This window comes from Acartia tonsa, chromosome 15 (assembly GCF_053477335.1).
Source record: "Acartia tonsa isolate MP-2025a chromosome 15, ASM5347733v1, whole genome shotgun sequence".
Taxonomy (NCBI): domain Eukaryota; kingdom Metazoa; phylum Arthropoda; class Copepoda; order Calanoida; family Acartiidae; genus Acartia; species Acartia tonsa.
The window spans coordinates 6,224,640-6,248,068 of NC_137274.1; the positions used below are offsets into that span (position 1 = coordinate 6,224,640).

The window sequence follows — 23,429 nt, forward strand, 5'->3', positions numbered from 1 at the left end:
AGTGAAGCATATTTAGTTAATATTATCGATCTACTACTGTTTTTAAGCCTTAAAACATATTGAATTTTAGCACAACCTACCTCCCCCTTTTTTGAATAAGTAGCTTCAATAAAGAAAAAAAAAATATTAAGAGTTAATTTACCTTAGTGAAGAGATAGATGTACTGTTCCAAGATAAACATAGATAATATACAATAGTATACACAAGAAAGAAATAACAATGAACTCTATGAAGAAAACATTTTGTAGTAAAAGTAACATTATTCTATTTACTTATTCATTTTGAACTTTTAAAATATACCAAAATTAAATCATAGATTTTTCACAAAAATTTTGGAGGATTTTCTTTGGAAAATTATTTAATTTTTTAAAAAAGAAGCTTTTCTATAATTGGTTATATGTCCGGCTATTATGGATAGCTGTTATCAATAATTTTAATATCATGCTTTAAATTGACGAACAGACTTTCTGGTGGTGACAATTATCCGTTTTTTAAGAGCCATCCTTTGAAACAAAATTTTGTTATTAGCTATTTTCATGGATATTAAGGGATAGAACAATTGATGGTAAAATCATATACATCACAAATTATATTACACAAATGTCTCCTCCATTTCCTCCCTTTTGTAATTTAAACTTTTTTTAAACTTTAAGATAAGAAAAAGATAATATGCTCAAAGTAAATCACAAAATCTTTAAAAAATGAAGTTAATGTCTTTTCAAGCATGACCAATATACAAAATCAAAAGTAAAAATTTGCATATATCTTAGGAATCTATTATGCAAATTTCATCTGTCTATCTTCAATAGCCACCAAGAAAATCACATGTCCCACACAGTACTGCGGACTGACTGACAGACAGAGTAAGTTTTGTCACAATCATTTGAAATCAATTGTAGAAGTTTTAGGACTTTTAATCAAAAACCCATAAAATTGTTGAAAGCAAAAGTTTCGTTTTTTTTTGGCGGAAAAGCTACTCTATAATTCACTTTGTCTGTCCGTTTGTCAGTATATCTTTAACGCTATGGGGTAAATGAGATTTTTCAATTGCTATTTAAGGTATACAGCAATTTTGTGTGTGAAGATTCCCTAATTAACATCCAGTACTTTATCTACTTTGTCGGCGATCTGTCAGGAATGCTACTAAACATTCAAGAAACATAAAAATCCGACAGAAAGATTAGTTTTTATATTAACAAGTGCTATTAAAATCCCGGCCTATAGATCCATGTACCTGCATTCCGTCTGTCTAATGGTAATGCTTCAATAAATCTTACTTTTTAAAGGTTTTGTATTTTCTTTAATTTTTAGATGTTAAATATCTTTATTTTTCTTTTTATTAAATACAATTCAACAACTTTTCTATAACTAACTTTGTCCATTCCATAAATGTAAGCAAAAGTTTATGGTTAGCTTGTATTGTAGTTCTAAATTTTAGAACAAAACATAAAATTATGATGAAGGATAAAAAAAGGTGTTGAGTTATAAAGCTTCTTTATAGAGCTTATTTTAACAGTGGTAAAATTGACGTCTTCCAGAGTTTTAATTATGAACAACTTTGCTTTTAAATGTTTCTTGATATATCTTATAGTTTCCGAGATACAAATAGTGATTATTTTTTAACCCCCCAAGATTAGAGTTACTGTAAAATTTGAATTTATGTTTGTCTTGCTATCTCCTATGACAGGGAGGGAGGGAACACTGGACTTAAAATCAAATGTTATAAACAAATCTCTTATTTGCTGGATTAAGAACTTTCCACCAGTTAATTTAGATATAAAAAGGGGTAATATTGTTTATAATCATTGCAGCTGATATACATCAAGTTATCGTAAATTGTTTTATCCCTTAAGATCCCTAATATTTTATTTGATATATTTTTTAATAAAAAAATAATGCAACCTTCATCAAAATAAAATCTTTATAAAAGCACTGGATAAGGTGCGATGATATAAGTTAAACATCTCTATTATCAAATCCTAAAATGTAAGTATGTCCTTAAATGTATCTTGTTTTTATTCAGTTTTGCAACAAATTTGCTTTGAATTTTATTTCAACTTATTCATTTATATTAATCTAATTCAATTATGACACTCTCAATTCATTTGTCCTATCGTTTATCCTACGCCTTTATGGATGTTGTCAACCTTGTTCTTTATAAGAATTAATTTACCTTAATGAAGAGATAGATATACCATTCCAAGAAAACATACATAGGTAGATAGTATCCAATAGTATCTAGACATCCAATAGTATACAAACATAAATAGTATCCAGACATCCACTAGTATCCAAGCTACCCTAGAAAGATCAAACAAAGTATTCTATGAATAAAACATTTTATAGTAATATTATTTTATTTATTTATTCATTTCAAACTTTTGAAAGATACCGAAATTTATTCATAGATTTTTTTAAAAAGTTTTAGAAGATTTTTTAAAAACAATATTTGATTTTTTTAAAGAGAAGCTTTCTATAATTAGGTTAAGTTCGTCTATTATCATTAATATATGCATGTTTGAATTGTCACATCAATTTCAAACTTGAAATGTTGATTTCTGTAACAGTAAGATTTTAAAAAGAAAGATATAACAAAATATTCTATGAATCTAAATATTTTAAACTAGAATTATATTTTATTTAAAATTATTTATTATAACTTAATTAATTGATTTTTCACAAAAATTTTAGGATATTTTTTTTCCAAAAAAATATTTTTTTTATTTTAATTATCGCTCATTAAAGCATGTTAATATTGTCCTATAAATTTCAAACTAGACATGATGATTTCTGTAACAGTTAGGTATGATTCAAAGAGCATAGCAGCTCTAAAAGTAATCAAACAATAACATTGAAATTTTTACTTTTTCAATTACTTTATAAAAACTGGTTTTTAAGGCATATCTTTAATACAAAGTAGCTTGATGTCTGTCCGTCTGTATGTCTGTCTGAAACTTAAGATCTTGCTGGTTATATACTATTTTCTTGGAGGGTGAGAAATCCAAATCCCCCCACCCCTCAAAATTTTTTTAAAAAATGCATTTTCATGTGCTTCAAAGAAACAGATCAAACCCAGTTAATTACCTCTTAGGGAAAAAGCCCTTAGAGACTATGGCGAAGCTGCTGGTTATGTTATAGAGAAGTTATGACTATAACATGCACGGTTAGTTATAATGATATAGATAGAATTATAAAAATTTGTGTGTGGTTTCTAGATATGCAGACAATAGATTTATTATGCAGACATACAGGCACACAGACAGACAGACAGACATACGGGCACACAGACAGATAGACAGACAGACAGACAGACATACGGGCACACAGACAGACAGACATACGGGCACACAGACGATAGACAGACAGACACACAGACATACAGGCACACAGACAGACAGACAGACAGACATACGGGCACACAGACAGACAGACATACGGGCACACAGACAGATAGACAGACAGACAGACAGAGAGACAGACATACGGGCACACAGACAGATAGACAGACAGACAGACAGACAGACATACGGGCACACAGACGATAGACAGACAGACAGACAGACATACAGGCACACAGACAGACAGACAGACATACGGGCACACAGACAGATAGATAAGAAGAAAGACAGACATTTGCAAGTGAAAGAATTAAGAAGTAATATCTCTAATAACAACTGAGAAAACAGACTGACAGACAAACCCATGAAGATATTATGGCTACAAAAATAATATCATTAAATAGGTATTCTTCTGTACAAAGATTTATAAAATATTTTGTAATACCCGGGTAACTCTAAATAAAAGCCCTCCTCCCTTGACCGATTAGGTTTGATAAACTGTATTATACTTACAATTATATCATACATTTTTAAAATGACTGTTGAGAATCAGCTTATATTTTATCAACTAAGTGATGAAGTAAAAAAAAATCACGAAACCTATACCCAACAGGGCTACCAAGTACACAATATAACTCAAACTAACTTGACCTACAGAAATAAATGACAAACTATCCCCAACATGAGCCATTTGTAATCATAAATATAATTCGGAATTTTTCAAAATTATTTTTTTTGTAAAGTTAATAATAATAAAATGAAAAACTACCAGGTATCTAAAGGGATCAGGCAATGCCCGATAAATTGATGTACATCCCAAATTATAATAGACACAAAATTACACCCTCTGTAGATTACAATTATTCGTTGAAACATTTTAACACTCAACTTAATAAACCAACCTATCAAAATTCAGTCAAGTCCCCAAAGTTATTAAGTCAACGAATAAGAAAATGTAATGACAAACTTTGGGAACTAGTGTTATTAACAGCTCATTGGTCTCTCTCTCTCCGTAAAACTACTAATTGACTGTGGGTTTAAGTGCTCGAATAAACTCTTTGAGGAAATACACCAATTATTATATTTTACCTGTACAAAAAAGTTTAGAAATTCAAAAAGAAAGTATTTTATGAAGCAACCCATTTTATAACAGAACAACCATCTATGTTTAATTTTCTGAGATACCAAAAATATTTCAAAGATTTTTTTTAAAAAGTTTGGAAGATTTTTTTTCTCAAAAATATAAATTTTATATAAAAATGTTTGTAGCAATCCAAACTACTCAATAATTTAAACATCTATCAGAAATGTCATTTTCTCATCTGCTATTTAAGTTATTAGCAGCTACGCCCCCTAGAAGAGTCAAGGGACTCTTAATGTGAGATCCTTCACTACAGACAAAAAAGCTTACTACTTTATATAAAAGGATACGACATATTAGATTTTATTGCTTAATAACCATCTCCTCTAATTTTTACTTTGTCCATCTGCAGGGATCTCAAGGGATAAGACAATGACCAATAAATTTTGTACATACCCAACGATAATACACAAAATTACCCTTTTTATAGATTACAATAAGTAAATGAAACGTTTGGACACTTAACCCCTTGAACCTTTCAATCAAAATTAAATAAAAGTCCCCAAAGTAGTTAAGCCAACGATATGATAAAAGTTTGGATACTAATGCAATAAACAGCCCAATGTCCCCTCCCTCCCTTTTCTATTTGCCTGTATTAGAGTCAGAGTACCTATTGCTGATTTGTTCTGGGTTAAATACAATAGGGAAATCATTGGGGAAGTTAGGACCTATAGTGAAAGGTCGTGGAATCAAATGGTTGGTTGTTACTTAACATATGGGTGATTTAACCACTCATTCTGTCAAAGATATTAATGTCTTGTGACGACGTCTGACGGAATGACTTAAATCATAGAGCTGACTTTCTTCTTAAATTAGTAATTAAATGCAATTTGTTCATTTAAAAGAATTATATTTATACTTTAACAAGGATGACAACATCCATAAAAGCGAAGCACTGAAACGGTAGGACAAACGGACATTAACGCTTGTATAGTGTCTGAACTGAATAATCAGAATATAGAAGTATAAGAGTCGAAGGAAAATTATAAGTAAATTTGTTGAAAAACTGCTTGATACAGGATAATGTTTATGGATATACTTACATTTTTAGGACTTGATTATAGAGTTGCTTAGCTTATAATATTGTTCTTTGTTGTTCCAGGAATCAAAATACAAAAAATCAGATCAAACGGATAATTAGATCACATAAAAATTTGATGTTAAAAAAGTAGAAAAATCAACATGTTTAAAATGGACGTACGGACATTCTGGTAATGATTATAGAGTTGCTACGCTTTCTAAATCGTACCTTACTACTACAGGAATCATCATGCAAAGTTTGAAATCGATAGGACAATTCTGACATGCCTACATTAACGAATAAAAGCTATCTATCTCGGACGGACGGACGTACGGACGGACCGACCCTAATTATAGAAAAGCTTCGCTTTTAAAAATAGCAAACAGATTATTATTTAGGTTAATTAATGATGGAAGGGATGGACGTGCTACCAAAGCACAGTGGTAAATGGACTGCTACTATAGCAGGAAAATAGATAAAACGAAGCATGTGGAGTTAAAACGCAGCCACCATACAATATTCGTGGCTGCAGAGATCTTGCAGGACAGGTCCGTATGAAGCAAAGATCTAACAATAACTGAAGCTGGTTACAAAATGTGGGAACAGGAATCTTGCTGCAGGGACAGGGACAACATTACTACACTAATTTCAATAGTACCCAAAGTTTTATATTTACGTTTAATTTTATTCGTTAGTTTAACAACTTTGGGGACTTCAGTAAATTTCATTTATTAAGTTAGATGTTCAAACGTTTCAACCAACAATTTTAATCTACATAAGGGGTATTTTTTGTATCATCTTGGGAATGTACATCTCAATTTATCGGCAATTGTGTTATCCCTTTAGATCTCTGATAGGTTATACTATATGTTTATACCAGCGGATGCGCCCCAAGCTTCTATGGGCTCTGTATTAGAAGGCTTAGTGAATGACAGACAATAGCCTGAAACCATCCAAAGCCTCCAATAGAAAAATTAAAAAGCCTAAAAAACATCCGAGGACCTATGTGATGCCTACCTAAAATGGAGAACTGAATCGGTTCAGCAAAATTTTGAGCTTCAGACAAAAATATTCAAAATAAACAAATACAAATAGAAAACAAAAAATGCCTAATTTTTTTCTTGTAATAAATAGCTCTTTTCGTTAATTCAGACATGCAAGAATCATTTATTTAACTTTTGCTTGATGATTCCTATAAAAGTAAGGTACTATTTAAGAAACGTGGCAAATCCGTTATAGTTGCCAGAAAGTCCATAAGTCCATTTATAACACACTGTCTTTTGTTAAACTTTTTCGACAACAACTTTTTAAAAGATATATTATATTTATCTGATTTCGGAATAATGTTTCATAAGATAACATTAATTATAGAGGAGCTTTGCTACAGAACAAGGATGACAACATTCATAAAAGCGATTATCTGAAATAGTTGGACAAAGGAACATGAACTCTTGTATAGTGTCAGACTTGAATAAGTCTAAACAAATTCGTAACTGCTTAAATACAGGATACACTGCTTAGGGCTATAATCAAATTTATAGGACTTGATTATAGAGTTGCTACGCTTCCTAAATTGTACCTAACTGTTAAAGGAATCATCATGCAAAGTTTGAAATCGATAGGACAATTCTTACATGTCTAAATTAACAACAAAAGCTAACCGTTATGGACGGCCGGACAAACCTAATTACAGAAATGCTTCACTTATATAAAATTTGATGAAAGGTTTGCTCTTATGGATGTTGTCATCCTTGTTATAATAATTTTACCATTGAGGTAATAGATCTTTTATATTAGTTGGATCTTACACCAGATTATCATATACTCTAATAAAGTGAAACTTGTAGCTGGCTAAAATATCCCTTTCCTACTTTACTAGATGCACGAACTGACTTATAAATGATGTCCATGTGAGCAACCTAAATTTGATGACAATTTTTCCTCTTTCATAATATACATATAAATATAACATCTATTGTCCAACAAATAATGATTGTTCTTGATTGTCACAGAAAGGAGAAATCCTGTACAATAGATATAGCCAGGGTTTTAAAGGTATAAAACAATGGTTAATAAATTGATGTCTCCATTGATGATACTGTGGTATAAACAGCGGCGGACTGACAGGGTTTTATTTTAGAATAGTTTTACTTTTTACTTTTACAAAATAAACAACACTAATATTAATCTTAAATTTATTCATTCTATGTTTATAATCAGAATTTTTGTTTGTTAGCCATTAGTTTCAAATCAGATAATTTTAGATTGCATTTTAGGAGGTTTTTTATGAAATAATCCAAATTTCACTTATCTTGCAAAATTTTGAATTTGCGGGTTTTCCACACAACTTTATGTTAGGTGTGACTTGAGAACTGTGAAAGATGTGGATTAGAATAAAGTTGAGTACAAGCTGGAGCTTAAAGCCTATAATTTACTAAACGTTGTTTATAGTACACATAATCATAAGGTTTCGTGGTCATTTGTTAAATACAGTATAAACTTGTGCAATGACTTTACATGATGCAATTGTGATCACAATACACAAAATTACACCTTCTGTAGATTTAAATTAGTGGTTAAAAGGTTTGGACAATCAATTTTATGAACCAACCATTCAAAATTCTATGAAAGTTCCCAAAGTTGTTAAGCCAACAGATAAGAAAACGTTATTATAAAACTTTAGGAACTAGTGTTATTAACAGCCCATTGACCCTTCTCTCTCTGACTCCTATCCAAACATCGACATTTATAAATATTAAAATCTCAACTAGCTGATATTTTATAAAAATAATCACAAAACCTTGTATGTTGAAAAGTGTATTCATCAACCAAAAGCATCCAACTTTAATTTACAAGTTCTTTCTTTATATGAAATGAATATAATAATCAGACCTTATTTTTTTCATTCTATTATATACTAGCAGCCGCGCACCTAGCATGTATGCGCCCTTTATACAAAGTAGTAAGTAGGTCACAAAAAATAGCCTAAAACCATCTCAAGATCAATATTTAGCTTTCCTAAAAAGGAGAAGCCAATTGTTTCAGTAATCAAACAAAAATTAAGCTTCAGGCAAAAAGATCTTAAAATAAATAGAATAAGTCAAAATATGAAGCCAAAAATTATTTATTTTGTCGAAAATTTTGAAAAATAAAAAAAGATTACAAAATAAATTTTCTCAACTGATCATTACCAAGGTCATCACAATTCAATTGCTCCAACTAAAAAATAAAAATTGAAATTAGTAACGTGCGACATCTTTTTATTAAAGAACATTTACTGTTGCTTTAAAATCATGAATATTTATCTTAATGTTCCAAATATATCTTAAATGATTTAAATCATTTTGAAGAAATCTAAAGGACCAGCCCCTTTACATACGAGTTGTTCATCAATCGAAGGGGGGGGGGGGACAAACACCTTATCTGTCTCATATTTAGGCATCTCTTAGTTGAGCTAGAGGGCAAAAAAATTTGTGGAGTTTCTTTTGTTCACGTAGAAGTTCTGACTATAACAAGGTTAACCCGATATTTTGCTTTCTTTTTTATATAAAAGTTCCTGCTATAATTTATTTGCTTCCTTTTATTTAGTAAATTATTTTTTACCCAGGAAATTGTTATTTTAAATATCTGTATAATTACCTTGTATCTTACACAAAGCATAGTAACCTCTTCTACAGTTTTGGTCATAATATTTCCATCCATAACTAAATGAACGAGCCTAAAATTTAAAAAGCTAGCATTTAATCATGCTTTTATTGTATTTGAAATGATAATGTTAAAAATTATTCTGTAATATACAAATGCATTACAATATAATTGTATGATTCTAGTATGATTTTTATTCTGTAATTTATTGCGTTTTTGTGATGATTTCCAAGTCATTCTATCAATTTGAAAATCACTAAAGCCAATGATTGTTTTGTTTTGAAAATGGTACATAAACCTACTGAAATGAAAAAAAAAATTCACCAATGCTCTCTTCTAACCAAATTAGTCTTGAAAAGTTGACCAAAGATGCAAATTAATTTTAAAAATAATGATCCTAGCCAGAGAAATCCTGAAATATCCATCAAAACCAAAAGTTTTTGCAGAAATGACCTTAATTTTACATTTCTGTAAGAAGTTCTTTTGATTGGATCAATATTTTTAAATGAATTTTTATTCTTATTCTACTCTTCAGGTACTAAGATTATTAAAATCAATTTACCATAAGACAGTTCAAATCAGTTCTTGAGTTCATTGGTCTCCGTGTATACCAATCAGTAAAACTAACTAAATTATAAAGTAAAATATTAAACTATTACATATAAATAAAAAGAAATAAATGAACATAAAACATCAACAATGTTTTCACAATATACCCTGGTGGATATTTTTATCTTGAAATGTATTTAAACATAAATGGGGGCCTGCAGGGATTTACATGAAGATACTTGTAATTTTCTCTAAAATAACTAATTTTATATTTCAACTTTTTGCTGTGTAAAAGATAATTTTACAGCAATACTTTGAAATAAGATATCTCAAAAAGTATGAGAGCTAGAAAAATGTTAGAGACCATTTTAGAAAGCTCCAATATATGTCATTTCAACTGTAATGTTAGCGAATTTGCATGATAAACATGAAAGACAAAATAAGACAATAAAGCAGGTTAGGTGAAAATAGTCTAAAAAAAATAAAAGTAAAATTTTATCACCAAAAGTAATTTTAAAATTTTCTACTATGGGAAGGTACTAACTCAATTTAGGGAAAGCATGTTCTGAGCTTACCATAAGGTCCCAGTACATCCTGTGTAAACCGTTTCCACGTTTTTTTTTTTCTAACCTAACACGCCTTCGGGTGAGGTGTGTAATTGTAAGCTTTCAGTCAAATCCACTTTTTAGGTTTTTTAACTGTTTTTAAGTTTGCATTTTATTATATACTATGCATTTGATCAAAATTAATAACAGTTTGACCTAATGAGTGCATTTGACTAGATTTTGCATCCAACTTTACAGAACTACAAAAAAATAACCCTCTTTTTTAACTTCTGTTTATCTATTTGTTACTAATAACTACCAAACAGTTAATACCTGGAGATCCATCTGTCCACAACCAAGTGTTCTCATGTCCAGCATCTGTACCACCAAGCCATACATTAGAATTAACTCCACTTAGTATATTATCTAAATAATAATATAACATGTAGATAAACATGATACTAGTTCTATTTGCAGTTTCAATTTTATTGGTTGGTATTTATGGATAATCGTATTGTTAATTTAGGAAAGATATATTTTTCCTATTAATTTCAAACTTGTCATGGTTATTCCTTTAAGAGTTAGGTATGTCTAAGAACTTTTTTGAATAAAATAATTATCTAGTTTTGCTAATTTTTGAAATTTTGTAACTTTTCATACAGTTTTGTTTAAATATATAGAAATATATTCTTTTTAAGTTCTGACACTCTAGAAGCGCTTATGGTTGTTCTACCATGATATTAGAGCTTCATTCTTATGAATTATCATCTTTTTTGATACAGTTTCATTATATTGTTTCATAATAGCAACTGTGTCCTAAAATCTTGTAACTTTGTATAATAAGATAATTTGTAAGTTACCTTTCCTTATTAGTTGGAAAAATACTTAATTAATGTTTGTTTGTCCTACCATGATTTTTAGCTTCACTTTTATGGATGTTATCATTAATTGTTACCATGTCATTCAATTATTTCATACTAGTGGCTCCGCCCATTGTATCTAGTGGCTCTCTGTTCAAAGAGGTAAAATTTAGGTAGAAATATAGCCTAAAACAACCTTAAGATTAAATGATTAAAGATGACAAATTTCACCTTTCCCCAACCATAATTCTTTCAGGCATATAGTCTTTTCTTTAAATTCTAAAGAGTTGTAACAAACCTTTTACAAATTGCCACTCCTGACTTGACCTTATAGAAGCAAGTTCTGCACCCTGGGCCTCACATTCAGACTTTGCTTCATACCAAGTTCTCCTTGTTTTTAACACTTTGTAACAATGTCCTGAAAATATTATAGAATTTATTAATAATAAAAATTAAATAAACTGGAAAGGGAAATATTCTAAAATTAAATACAACAAAGAAGGTGTCCTAACATTTTTGATTTTTAATAAAAATAGCTAGTCGGTGTTCAAAGAAGATAAAGTATAGAATAGAAAACTGTAAATATTTTTTTGGAAATTTGAAAGGAATACTGACATGCGCAGTAAAGAAAATTATAATAAAGTACAAATCACAGTGACTATTTGGACAAAACTAGAATTATCTATTTTTGATCAACTTCTAAATAGATAAATATATGTGTATTGGGAATGATTTTTGTTTTTAGAAAAGATGAAAATTGTTTCTGATTTTTTAATGGTACTTTTGGAATAAGGTTTGTTGTGATGTTAAGACGACATTTTCCCTTTCTCTGACATTTCTGGGGCCAGAGGTGATGGGAAGGGGGAGTAAAATGAAGCGTAGCACTGGTTCTCTGGCTTGCGCTCAACGAGGCGATGCCATGTTGGACAGTTATTGTTTGATTTTTCTGGAGAAAAGAACAGATTATTTTCTTTATTTTCGAGGAACATGATGTCTCTAGGAGCATAGATCTGGTAGTGGTTTGGGTGCTTAATGAATGTGTCTAAGAGGTAAATTTGTGATTTATTTTAATCCTCCCTAAGTAAGAAAAATTGCGTGTTTTGTGTGGTGAAACAGAGAGATATTTTACTGTAAACAAATGTTTTTTTATTGAAAAAATGATAAAACAAAAAAAATAACTTTTCTTTATTGAGCAAATATTATCTTTAACCCTTAACGGTCGGGGGGGGGGGGGGGGGCGTTGAACGCCCCCCCATCCGGTTTTTTCTATCTCATTTTCTGTGTGTTAAAGATGAAGAGCCCAAACTGCGTGACTTTTTAAGTTTGGGCATGACACATAACCGAGAGTTGGAATTTTTTGAATATCTCCATCCTGGCGGGCACAGGATGCCAGCAAACCTGGCAGGGTCATCCAGGTAAAGAGCAAAAATATTTTTTTGACTTAAAAAAAGCATTTTATCTTACCAAAATACTAAAATATCCTCTAGTAGTACATCCTCATATTAAATACAGATGTTCAAGTCAATTTCAGGTTCCAGGTATGATCCTGCAGGTCCTGATCCTGCAGGTCTCCAGAAATCTTTAAATGGCTCCTGTGGCCGCAATTTTTTACTTAGAGACTTCAAATTTTAAACTTAAGCTTTTCTTACATGTCTACATAAAGTATTAAAATTTCATAAAGATTCGCCGCCGTTTTCCCGCCGACCGCCGACTGCGGCGGCTGGCAGCTGCCAAATACAGCTGCGGCAGCTGAAATTTATATTTTGATATTTGAAATATAAAATTTACATAAAGATTAACATTTTCTGCAAAAAAATTTTTATTCTAGCTTCAAAAATGAAAAAATTACAGCCGTTTGAAATTTTTAAGTAAAAAAGGACCTAAAAACAAAGGTTGTTAAATAAAAGGGTGAAGGAAGCGAAAATTGACCTTGATTTACTTAAGGTCGGAAATATATCATAACACAGGGGACTTACACAAAACATTTTAGCCCTCTAGCTCTAATAGGAACTGAGATAACATGGGGGGGCGTTGAACGCCCCCCCCCCCCGACTGATTAAGGTGCGGCAAGGGGCCCGACTGTAAAGGGTTAAAAAGCCTAGATGATTTTTTTATTTGACTTAATTCTTTGAAAATTAAACAAGGACCAATTGGTCATAACACCAAATATTTTTTTTGTATGAATAAGTAATTAATATCTTATTTTATAATGATCTAAATTATCTTATTAGGTTTGTTAACCGCTTTTATGAGATTTTTTAATAAAAACTTGACAATCACCTCCTTGAACATTCATCCCATTCCTGGCCAGCACTCTATAGCTAGACATTTTTATGTCATAATTGAAAAATTGGGCTTGTCTGGATTGAGTATGTAACAATATGTTTTAACTGCATGCCTTTACATTTAAACAGTACAAAAACTAATATCATATTTGGTTTTACAGTAAATCTCTCAGTGAACAGAAGGTTGTTTTAGCCCTGAAAAATTTTGTGTCTGATATTTTTGGTACATTTAAAAAAAGTAATTTTCTTAAATTTTAAGGCTTTGCACGTAAAGTTAAATTTTGATCCATTGTGAATAAGGTAAAGAAAGCTGGATATGTGTCTATGTGGCTTTTAGTAAATTATTGCAGAAGGAAGAATGATTACTTAATTCATGTGGTTTACTAAAAGCTATATAGACGTTTTGGCCCTTCAAAAGTTCCAATTTTAATTCATTCTAGCCAGGCAGAATCTTCTACCTGGATTCTATTCTATACTTTATCTTCTTTGTCGGTGTTAGTAAGTAGGAGATGTAAAATGGTCCATAGAATTTAAATATTGGATCATTTCTTTGTAGACCTCTTATTTTTGAAGTAATCTAAGTTTCTTTTAATTAGGTCAGTTTTAAAGTACTAAAATGCAACAAAAAAAAAGTTTACAAAATAGTAAAGAAACTATGATAAAAGAAATTATATAAAATTTTATATTATAGAGGCAACACTTACCCCCTTCTTCCATTCTCTTTTACCATCTTAAATCCTTTTAAAGTGTTGCATGTATAAAATAATAGTTTTGGCCATTTAAAAAAAAAAATTTTAAATATTTGTTAAATTTGGCTTAGAATGGATTTGTAATAATTTTCTCATTCTAAAGGTATATTTAACACATATTTTTGCCTGTATTAGGATTTATTTAAGTTCAAAGTTCTTCATGCACCGAGGTTAAAAAATTTTTTTCTCAATAATTACTCTACAAAATCCAAAAAGTAAGGTGTCAAATTAAAGATCTTACTATTTTTAGTCATAATGGCAATTTTCTTCTTTTTTTGTTATGTTTTAGTACTTTAAAACCGACTTAATTAAAAAAAAATTTAATCACCTCTAAAAAAAGTGGTCTACAAAAAACCGATTGCATATCTAAATTCTTTGGACCATTTTACATCTACTACTAACACCTAACACTTACACCTCTATGAATTATGAACAGAAAAACCAGGAACTTGGATATAATAATTAAAATAATTTTATGAATGAGTTTAAGTTATATCATGATCGATGCAAGGATTTTTAACAATAGGACCTCTGTGCCTACATTCAAAATTAATATATCTGAATATTTTATGTTGTAATTATTGTACTTTATATTTTCTATACTTACAAAATTTTTAAATATCATGACATAGAATTTGATCTAAACCTATTGAATTGCCTGTTCTTATAATATAAATGTATATGTAAGTTTCTACTGTACATGAGAAGTTAAATACAGATACAGAAAAATATTGATATTTTCCATTTTTAGTCGCAAAGCTACTCCTATGATTCACTTTGTCTGTCCATTCAGTAACTCTATGGGGGATATGGGATTTTTTTTTTAAAAAACTGATTTTCTTGGTTCCTGTGAATGATACAAGGCTGAAACTTCTTGTCAACATTCCAATAAATATGGAGCATAATTAATTAAGTATAAAGCATCAATTCCCTTCTTTATGCTCCATAATTAGATGTGAAAAATCTATGGTAGTCTGACTGCTTCTAAGCAACTTTTTAGCTGCTTTTCTTTTTAAACCTTTCAGACATAAACCTTCATTTTTTAAGGTTTTGTGATTTTAAGATTTTACATATTAATTTGCATATCTCTCTTTCTTTTCTTTGTTATGATAACAGATAATCTGCTCTATAACTCACTTTGTTTGTTTGTCTATTTCATAATAGATTTTGTGCTCCGCTACTTATGGATAATGTCAACCTCGTTTTCTTTTAAAAAGCTAAAATTTAATCTATAATTGTTATTGATTCTATTTCTGTTTGATCTGAATATATATGTGGTTCTATCCAGATAAACAGTAAACAGTTACTCAAAGATGACTAATTGCAACAAATAAAGAATATATTTACCTGTATTTATATGTATAGTGTACCCTTTTGCAGCACATACAGCTGAAATAAATAACTTGAATAATTATCATTCTTTTTAACCCTAGAAAAATTTTATAAACATTCACAATTGCACAATTGCTGGAGGGACTTGCATGATCATACCTGGAAAATAAAATTGACTTAAACACCTACAGCTTGACCCCAAAAAAGCTTACAACATATATTTCTTGATGAAATTTAAAAGGATGCATATGTTCTTGTTCTTTATCCATTTCAATTAACATCGATTTTTAGAGCTAAAGTTTTTCTTTCAGAATTTCAATATTTTTTATGAAATTCATACAAGAATATTATTGACTTAATTTTTTTTTTTTTTTTTTTCATATCAACCACTGGTAGCTGCTCCAGCTGGCTTGGATACTTTATTTACTAAAAATTGTTTGAAAATTACCTAAAACTAAACACGTCTAATAAAGTATACAAAAAATTTTTAAATTGAGGAAAGAAACTGGTTTAGCTGTATATAATAGAGTCAAATTGGGATATTAGGGAAAGGCTTTTTTGCCCAACCTCCCCCTCAATATATTAATGTAGGGCTGAGAGGCTGATCTTACAAGTAATCTATCTATCTATAATATTTAGTAAAGGAAGTGAATCATAGACTACTTGCCTTTCTTCATGTTTATTAACACACCAAAATAAAAACATAATTACTTGGTTTATTAGTTGTTGTGGCAGTAGTTGAAGATTCAGCTGTTGAAGTGTCAATTGTATTTGTTGATGTACAATCTTATTAAAAAAGCAATAAATAAAATTTTCAAAATGAACAGTGAATGAATTTTAAAAAAAGTTTTAAAATTATGTTTCTTGTATTCTGCTGGCTCTTACCCAAGTTTACTTTAAGCCGCTCCTTCTGCTTATTTATTTGATAGACAGTGACCTCTAGTTACAGGGTTAAGAAGGAAATTTATGAGTGATATCTTTTCTACAGGCTTTTTTTTATAAATTCACCTTTTACATTATTTTTAGAAACGGCTATTTTCACAGCATACTGTACATACTCTGCCTGAAAATTTAAACAAATTAGAATTAAATAAAGATTTGAAAAATATTTTTGGATTTTGGAAAGAAAACAAAGCAGCAGGGTTTGTTGTATTTTCATAGTAGCTTTTGATATGTTATTTTAGGTTAGATAAATGTTAACGATTGCCCTGTAGGGTTATAATATTAACAATTATTTTTTTGTTTTGGTTTTTGTTAGAATATTCCTCCTATTGATGTAATTGAAGTGTATTTAAAATCAGTTTAACAAACTTAATTAAATACTTTACTATTTTCCAAAATTTTGCTGATTGACATTAAAATCCATGTTCTTCACAAAAGATGACTTACCACAACTGTATGATCAATACTACAATTGTATGCCGCAGATATCTTGTAAATATCAGTGGGAGACAGTTTTACCTAAATAAATAAACCATTTATTAGCTTTTACTGACATTAATTTTATAAGAAATGTGAAACATTTAAAATTTAACTTACTGGATATTTTTTCAGGATATTTGACTCATTCAGTGCAAGGCTATATGTAGTTTTAATCTTCATACATGTTGAATTTCCAACGCAACCTTTTTTCAGAGGGTAGTGCATTATACTTTTAAAGTCATAAGGAGCCTTAATTTATTGGACTATATAAATTTTACAATTATATTCAGGGAGAGAGGAAAAATATTAATCCTAAATATACAAGAGTGAAGGGGGGGTGATGTACAGTACAACCTTATATATGATATGATGCCATAGTCAATTTCAGGTTTTTGGTATGATGCAGCTCCTACCAAAGAGTAAAAATTTATAAAAAAAAAAGTTAGGCTAGCCTTAAAAATCAACATTACTTCTATTTTAGCTTTATACATAAACTTTTTATAAATTCTTTATAAAACAAAGGAATCACACAAAACTTCTAGCCACTTATCTTCATTCTGAACCTTGATATTTCAGGGGGGTGTGGTAGTTGCTGATAGAAAACATAGAAAAAATATAGTTTCATTCCTGATATGTCTGTCCAAACATAGGCTTTTTTCTGAAAGCTATTTTAGCATAAGGTTCCAACAAATCTTCATCTAAATCAACATATTCGTCTCTGTCATCCCTATAAAAGCAAGGCTTCTAGAAAATCAATTTCCAGATTTAAGAACAAACTGATCACTCATATTCAATCCTTTAAAACATCAATCATTTCTTATGTATGGCAATTTATAATATCTTGATTACTAAACTTGACACTCTACCCCCCCACAGAAAATATCTTTTAGTGTCAGGCCAAATGACATTTGTATCTGTTAGGACGTATGATAACACCCTTTGCTATTTTTTAAATGCAAAAAAAAATAATTTGCTAGAAAATTGAAAATGTTTGCAATCTTTTTTTGCAACACTACTTAAATCGAGTTTTAAACTTTTTTTTTATAAAATCAACCTTACAAAAAAATCAACAATTACTTAAAATTTAGCCTAAAAGAAAAATTACTTATTATATATGTTGATTTTCTTGTTTTTGGTCTTTTTTGAGGGAAGAATATTTTTTCCTTTTTTGACATATATTGTTTGACAATTCAAAATAAGAAATTATAAAAATTTTATCAAACATGTAATTTAATTGTTGAAAATTTAATAAAATCATTTTTTGAATGTTTAAAGATACCGATTTTCTACATTTAAAACAAAATGTTAAATGAATTTGAATACCTTGAAATACATACCTTTAAAAATCAATAACATTTCATAACATGATGTTTTGAAAAATAAATCAGGAAAAGGTATAAAAATACCTTCAAAATGTTTTAAAATCAGAACTGTAGATTATTTTTATGCTTTATTCTGTGTAATAGAGTTTAATTGATATGATAAGTAAATGAAAAATTCCTTTACTCATTAAGCCTTTTTGTGAATATTTTTGAAAAAATACATTTTTTTACAGTTTTTATCTAAATATTTGACAAAATTTTTCCTGCTTCAATAAAAGAAAGGCAGTGTTTTACTGTTTCCAGGTTTTTCTTTATAATTCTAACTAAATTCTAACTAATTTGCACAGTTAAGATTTCTAATACCTTTTTAAAGCCACCTTACTAAAGTGTTTATTTCCTATTACAAATGGTGTTACCTTATATGTTCATGTGCCATACCAAGAACATGTCCTAGCTCGTGAAATAAGCCTAGAATAAGAGTTCTAACCATTAGTATATATCTTTGCAGAATTATGTGCTTCTTAGATTTTATAGAAAACATTCAAAGGAAATCTTTTTAAAAAAATGATAAGTTTATGGAAGTCTCTGTAAAGAATTTTCTTGTATTCATTCGAATTGTATTATAAATCGCATGCTACGAATATAGAAATGTACAATCATAAGATTAAAACCATTTTTTTAGCCTATGCCTTTGGCACCTCAGGTCTAAAAAAACTGGTTTTAATCTAATAATTGTACATTCTATATCTCCAGAAAGCGGTTTATAATACGATGAAAGAAATAACTATTAAAAAATTTCTTTTTTGCAGGAACTGAAACAATTGTATTTCACCAAAAGAATATGTATCTCAAACAAAGCATAACAGACAGAAAGACAAACATAATGAGCTCTTGAGTAGATTATAATTTAAACAAGGATGACAACATAAGTAGCAAGGCACAAAAAAAATTGTAGAGGGGAATGCGAACATGTAAAGTATTAAAAAAATTAAGAATAAATTTATTGGAGAAAATAGAAAATAATTGTTTGTTATCTGGCCTATCTCTTAAACCCTGTGCAAAAAAACTTAAAATTCTGATTGTCAAACCTTAACATCATCTCATTTATAAGATCTCAAAGATAAGGCAAAACAGGCTATTGTTTCCTTAAAAAAGGGATTTTACGCCAATTTTTACTAAATTTTTTTTACTAAATCACTTTACTAGTACAATACAATTTGGTCAGATCTTTTTTTTTGGCGGGCGTGGAACAACTTCCATTCCGTTTTTCTATCTTATTTTCTGCTTATGAAAGATAAATAAAACAATTAGAGGTCTTCAGAAATCTTCAAATGGCGCCTGTGACCTCAATACACAAACTTTTTTGTCCTCTAGTTCTAATATGAGCTGAGATTACTGATTACAGTGCGGAAATGGATCAGACTTTCAAGGGTTATTATTCTTTCCATAAACAATAATATATTTACAACTCATAACATGCATTACAAATATTAGACAGTCATACATAGTTACATAATTAGTTAAGACATAGTGAAGGAGAATAAGCATTTTAGAACTTGCTTTGAATGTAAAAAATATGTATTCACCATTATTTTCAAAACATTCTGGACTTTCAAGATTCATATATGGTTCTGTTGTGTTCCCTAAAGATGTAAAACAATTATGACTAAATTAAGAACCATATTTAGTAGTAATAGTGTAGAAATATTTATTTTAAATGTGATAAATATCATAGTCTAAATATACCTATTGTAGCTTCACATCTATCAATAAACCTCTTGACCAAATGAAGACAATTGGTGCAATTTTCATCCTCAACAAAGTTAATACATCCTAATAATGTTTTAAAAAATTAGCTGGCATTAATCATATTATTTTTTGGTAAAGATGATTAAATATAATTCTAAAAATATGTATATTTTTTTCATGTTCATCTGTCTTTTGTTGGTTAGCTACATTTATGGGGAAATGTGATTGTTGCAGCTGCTATTCAACCATATTCCCATTAAAGTAGTTTACGTATATATATATGCTAAGTGTTTATGAAAATCTTTACCCAACGTTTTACATCTATTTTTGAGAACCATAAAAAATAATATTTCTGTAACATAATAACTATCTAAAGCACAGTATAGCAGACATATAAAGACTTTGTAGCTTGTGATAATGCTAATGTCGTATGGGTGAGTTGCACCTGGACTGAACAGTCAACTTGTCAACTCAAGGCCAGACTCTTGGTCCTTCACCTCATACCCGTGGTACAGTACATTACAGACAACCAACTCTTTGTGATGCACGACCTTTGTCTGAGAAGTCCCAACTGTGCATGGTAACAAGTTGCGCCTGTTTTGGGCCAAGGCATTCCCCCCACTCTAACTATTTACGTCGCGCATCTGACATAGTAGCAGTGGGAACCATTTTTAACGTCTTTAGTTATGACACGGTGTCGGACCGAGATTCGAACCTAACACCTTCTTGACGACGAGCGGATGCGCTACGTGTTGAGCCACGGTCGCGGGCTTGTGATAAGATTACATGACTATTCACACAAAATTTCACAAGTTATCCATGAAAACAGCTTAGAGAAATGCATATTTTTGAAAAAAATATTACATTTAATAGTTACATCTTAGATCTGTTGTTAAAATGCTAAGATTGTATGAGAAAATCCTTACTATAATTACATAAATTTTTAACAATTTATCACCTGGTCCAAGTTGTGTTTCCATTTCGCCCATTTGTTTTCTAACCATTGCTTTCTCTTCTTCACTGTAACTAAAATATGATTGCTAAATTATAATAATTATCTGCTATGGGTGACAGGGAGTGAGGCTGCAAGTGGATGCAGTTGACAATTTCTAAATACTAATTTCATAAAATGTTTGGCTTAATCATTCCAGCAATATTTTGTTCTTATAGAGTAACTTTAACACTATTATTATTATCATTAAAATAAAATACATAAAATGATGTTATTCCCAAATGTTTAAAGTAGTTAAGAACAACTCCCAGAAATTAGTAATATGGCTACAAAAGGTTATGCTAAGAATTATCAAGGTATAAAAGTCAAAAATTTTTTTAATCATTTGTAAAAAAAAAACATTTTTTCCCTCTAAATACTTTCAGGGGTGAAAAATAAGATTTACCTTCTGCCACTATAGCGGTCATCACGAAATTTGTAAGGTATGGTGCCATCTTTCCACAGTTTGTTACTTTTTCTAAGTTTTTTATTGAGTGAGTTAATCTAAAATCTATTTAGATGTGCTTCTTAAGAAGTTACATTATTTACATCAGTTTTATATTGCAATAGAATACAAAAAAATAGAAGGAATGGGAAAAAAATGATTTTATGTCAATATTCTCTGTAAAAATACACAGATGCCTTTCAATATCTCTTATAACAGCAGTACATTTTAGAGCTTAAAGAATTAAAAAGTTGTGTAAGGTGATGCATTCATATAGAATTTAAGTTAAATCAAAACCTTTTTTTTACTTGAAAACAACATGGAGAAATAATTATCTAAAAATGTTTTTTTTAAATGATCTGGTTGATTCCCAAAACCAGAAAACAAAGTTTTCTTTTATGGACAAAAAGTTTTTCTTTAATGCTCATTGAAATTATATTTTGACATACTGTAAAAGGAAGAAAATGAAAGAATTGACCTGATAAAGTTGAAACCAGTTAGATATTCATCTGTTTCATCATAATCCAGATTTGTTGCACCTGTAAAATATTGTAGAAGTACTAGCAGCTATGCCAGTAACATCTAGGTGTTGTGTATTTGAAGGAGGGTAGAGCAATATTACTAATTAAATTATAATAATGTTCAATGTAAAATGTAAAATTTAAATATGTTTTATAAAACTCAATATTTTCTTGGTACTTGTTCAAGCCTTGGCTACTAACTTAACAAAATTATTTTTCTAAAGTACCTGCTAAGTTGATGAAGAATAGTAGGAATAATATTTTTTCTTTGGTCATTTTATCTGTAATAAAAAACTATTATGTTTAATTACCAATAAATAAGTTTTCAATGTTATTTATTTTATGATTGTATATATCCAGGATGGCCTCAATCAACTTTGTCTTTTAAGATTTTGTATTCATTTTTAATCAAAAGTCGAACACTTTTCTGCACATTAATCAGTTGTGTGGTAGGGGGGTTGGGGAAGAATTGAATGCCCACTTTATTATCTTACTTTCTATTAGAACTTGAAAGTTAAATATTTTTGTGCATGCCACCTATTTGATAAAGTCAGTCATAGTCATATTTTGCTTCTTTCACCCTTTTATTTAAGAACCTTTGTTTTTAGGTCATGTTTTACTTAAGATTTTATATGGCTGCAATTATCCTATTTTTGTTTGGATAGAAGAACAATTATTTCATAAAAAGGTTGTTTTTACATAAATTTTATATCTAAAATCTCAAAGCATAAATGTTTGCAGCTGCAGATGTACTTTGTAACTGTACAGAAACTTTAACCTCAAAAACTTAGTTATGTATTTTAAAAAGTCATACCTATAGTTTTTAATCTTTCATACACAGTAAATGAGATAGAATAACTGGGTAAGCTACTCTGTGAAGGACAATAATATTAGTTTAGTTGATAGCAAGATCCGTCATTACAATCATACAGACAAATATACAGACAGACATCCTGTTACTTTATTAAATGACCAGAAGCTACCCTGTTAAGGAGAACCCAATTGGTTCAATGGTTAGCAAGATCTTTCGATACAAAAAACCATACAAACAGACAAACATCCTTTACTTTATTAAAGGATTATCAGATAATGATAAAAGAAATATTAGGTAAAAAAATGTTCATACACAAAACATTTCGTGAAAAGAATTGTCCTTTTACTTCAAACTACCTTAGAAAGAAATCTAATTATATATTCCATTTTAACCTGTCCTAAAACTGTAAATGTTAAAGTTAGCAAGTGTCGATCCCTTCCCCATTATTTGACAAAATGTTTTCTTTATATTTGATTGAAAATATGTTGACTCTCACAATGTTTAGATATACAATGTTCATATTGTATAAATTTTCTACTTGTGATAAAGTACTTTCTTCCTTTCTTCACATTTTCCCTTTACATGGTATGGTCAGCATTACCCCCCCCCCCCCTGTTTTGAAAATAAAGGAAAAATGGAGTAGCTGTTCATTTGTTTATTCCTTTTGGTCTATGGGATACTGAGTAGCCCGCAGGGTTAG

General features: G+C 29.7%; 1 protein-coding gene across 3 annotated transcripts; it reads right to left on the reverse strand.

The window, feature by feature from the left end:
- Window positions 1-8,608: 8,608 nt before the first annotated feature.
- Window positions 8,609-22,202, reverse strand: LOC145307210 (astacin-like metalloprotease toxin 2). Of its 3 annotated transcripts, none has more exons than XM_080149590.1 (18): window positions 22,143-22,202; window positions 21,873-21,933; window positions 21,356-21,427; window positions 20,917-20,984; window positions 19,956-20,042; window positions 19,796-19,852; window positions 18,626-18,677; window positions 17,514-17,614; window positions 17,005-17,135; window positions 16,855-16,926; window positions 16,474-16,528; window positions 16,177-16,251; window positions 15,481-15,522; window positions 11,398-11,517; window positions 10,573-10,665; window positions 9,708-9,772; window positions 9,140-9,204; window positions 8,609-8,719 (listed from the first exon to the last, which is right to left on the reverse strand). In XM_080149590.1, the coding sequence occupies exons 1-17, from the start codon at window positions 22,189-22,191 to the stop codon at window positions 9,184-9,186; spliced, it is 1,221 nt and encodes a 406-aa protein (XP_080005716.1). In that variant the 5' UTR covers window positions 22,192-22,202; the 3' UTR covers window positions 8,609-8,719; window positions 9,140-9,183. The 3 variants fall into 3 exon arrangements, with proteins under 3 accessions (XP_080005716.1, XP_080005714.1, XP_080005715.1); XM_080149588.1 differs by having other exon boundaries at window positions 9,140-9,218; XM_080149589.1 differs by lacking the exon at window positions 16,177-16,251 and having other exon boundaries at window positions 9,140-9,218.
- Between the last annotated feature and the right edge of the window lie 1,227 nt (window positions 22,203-23,429).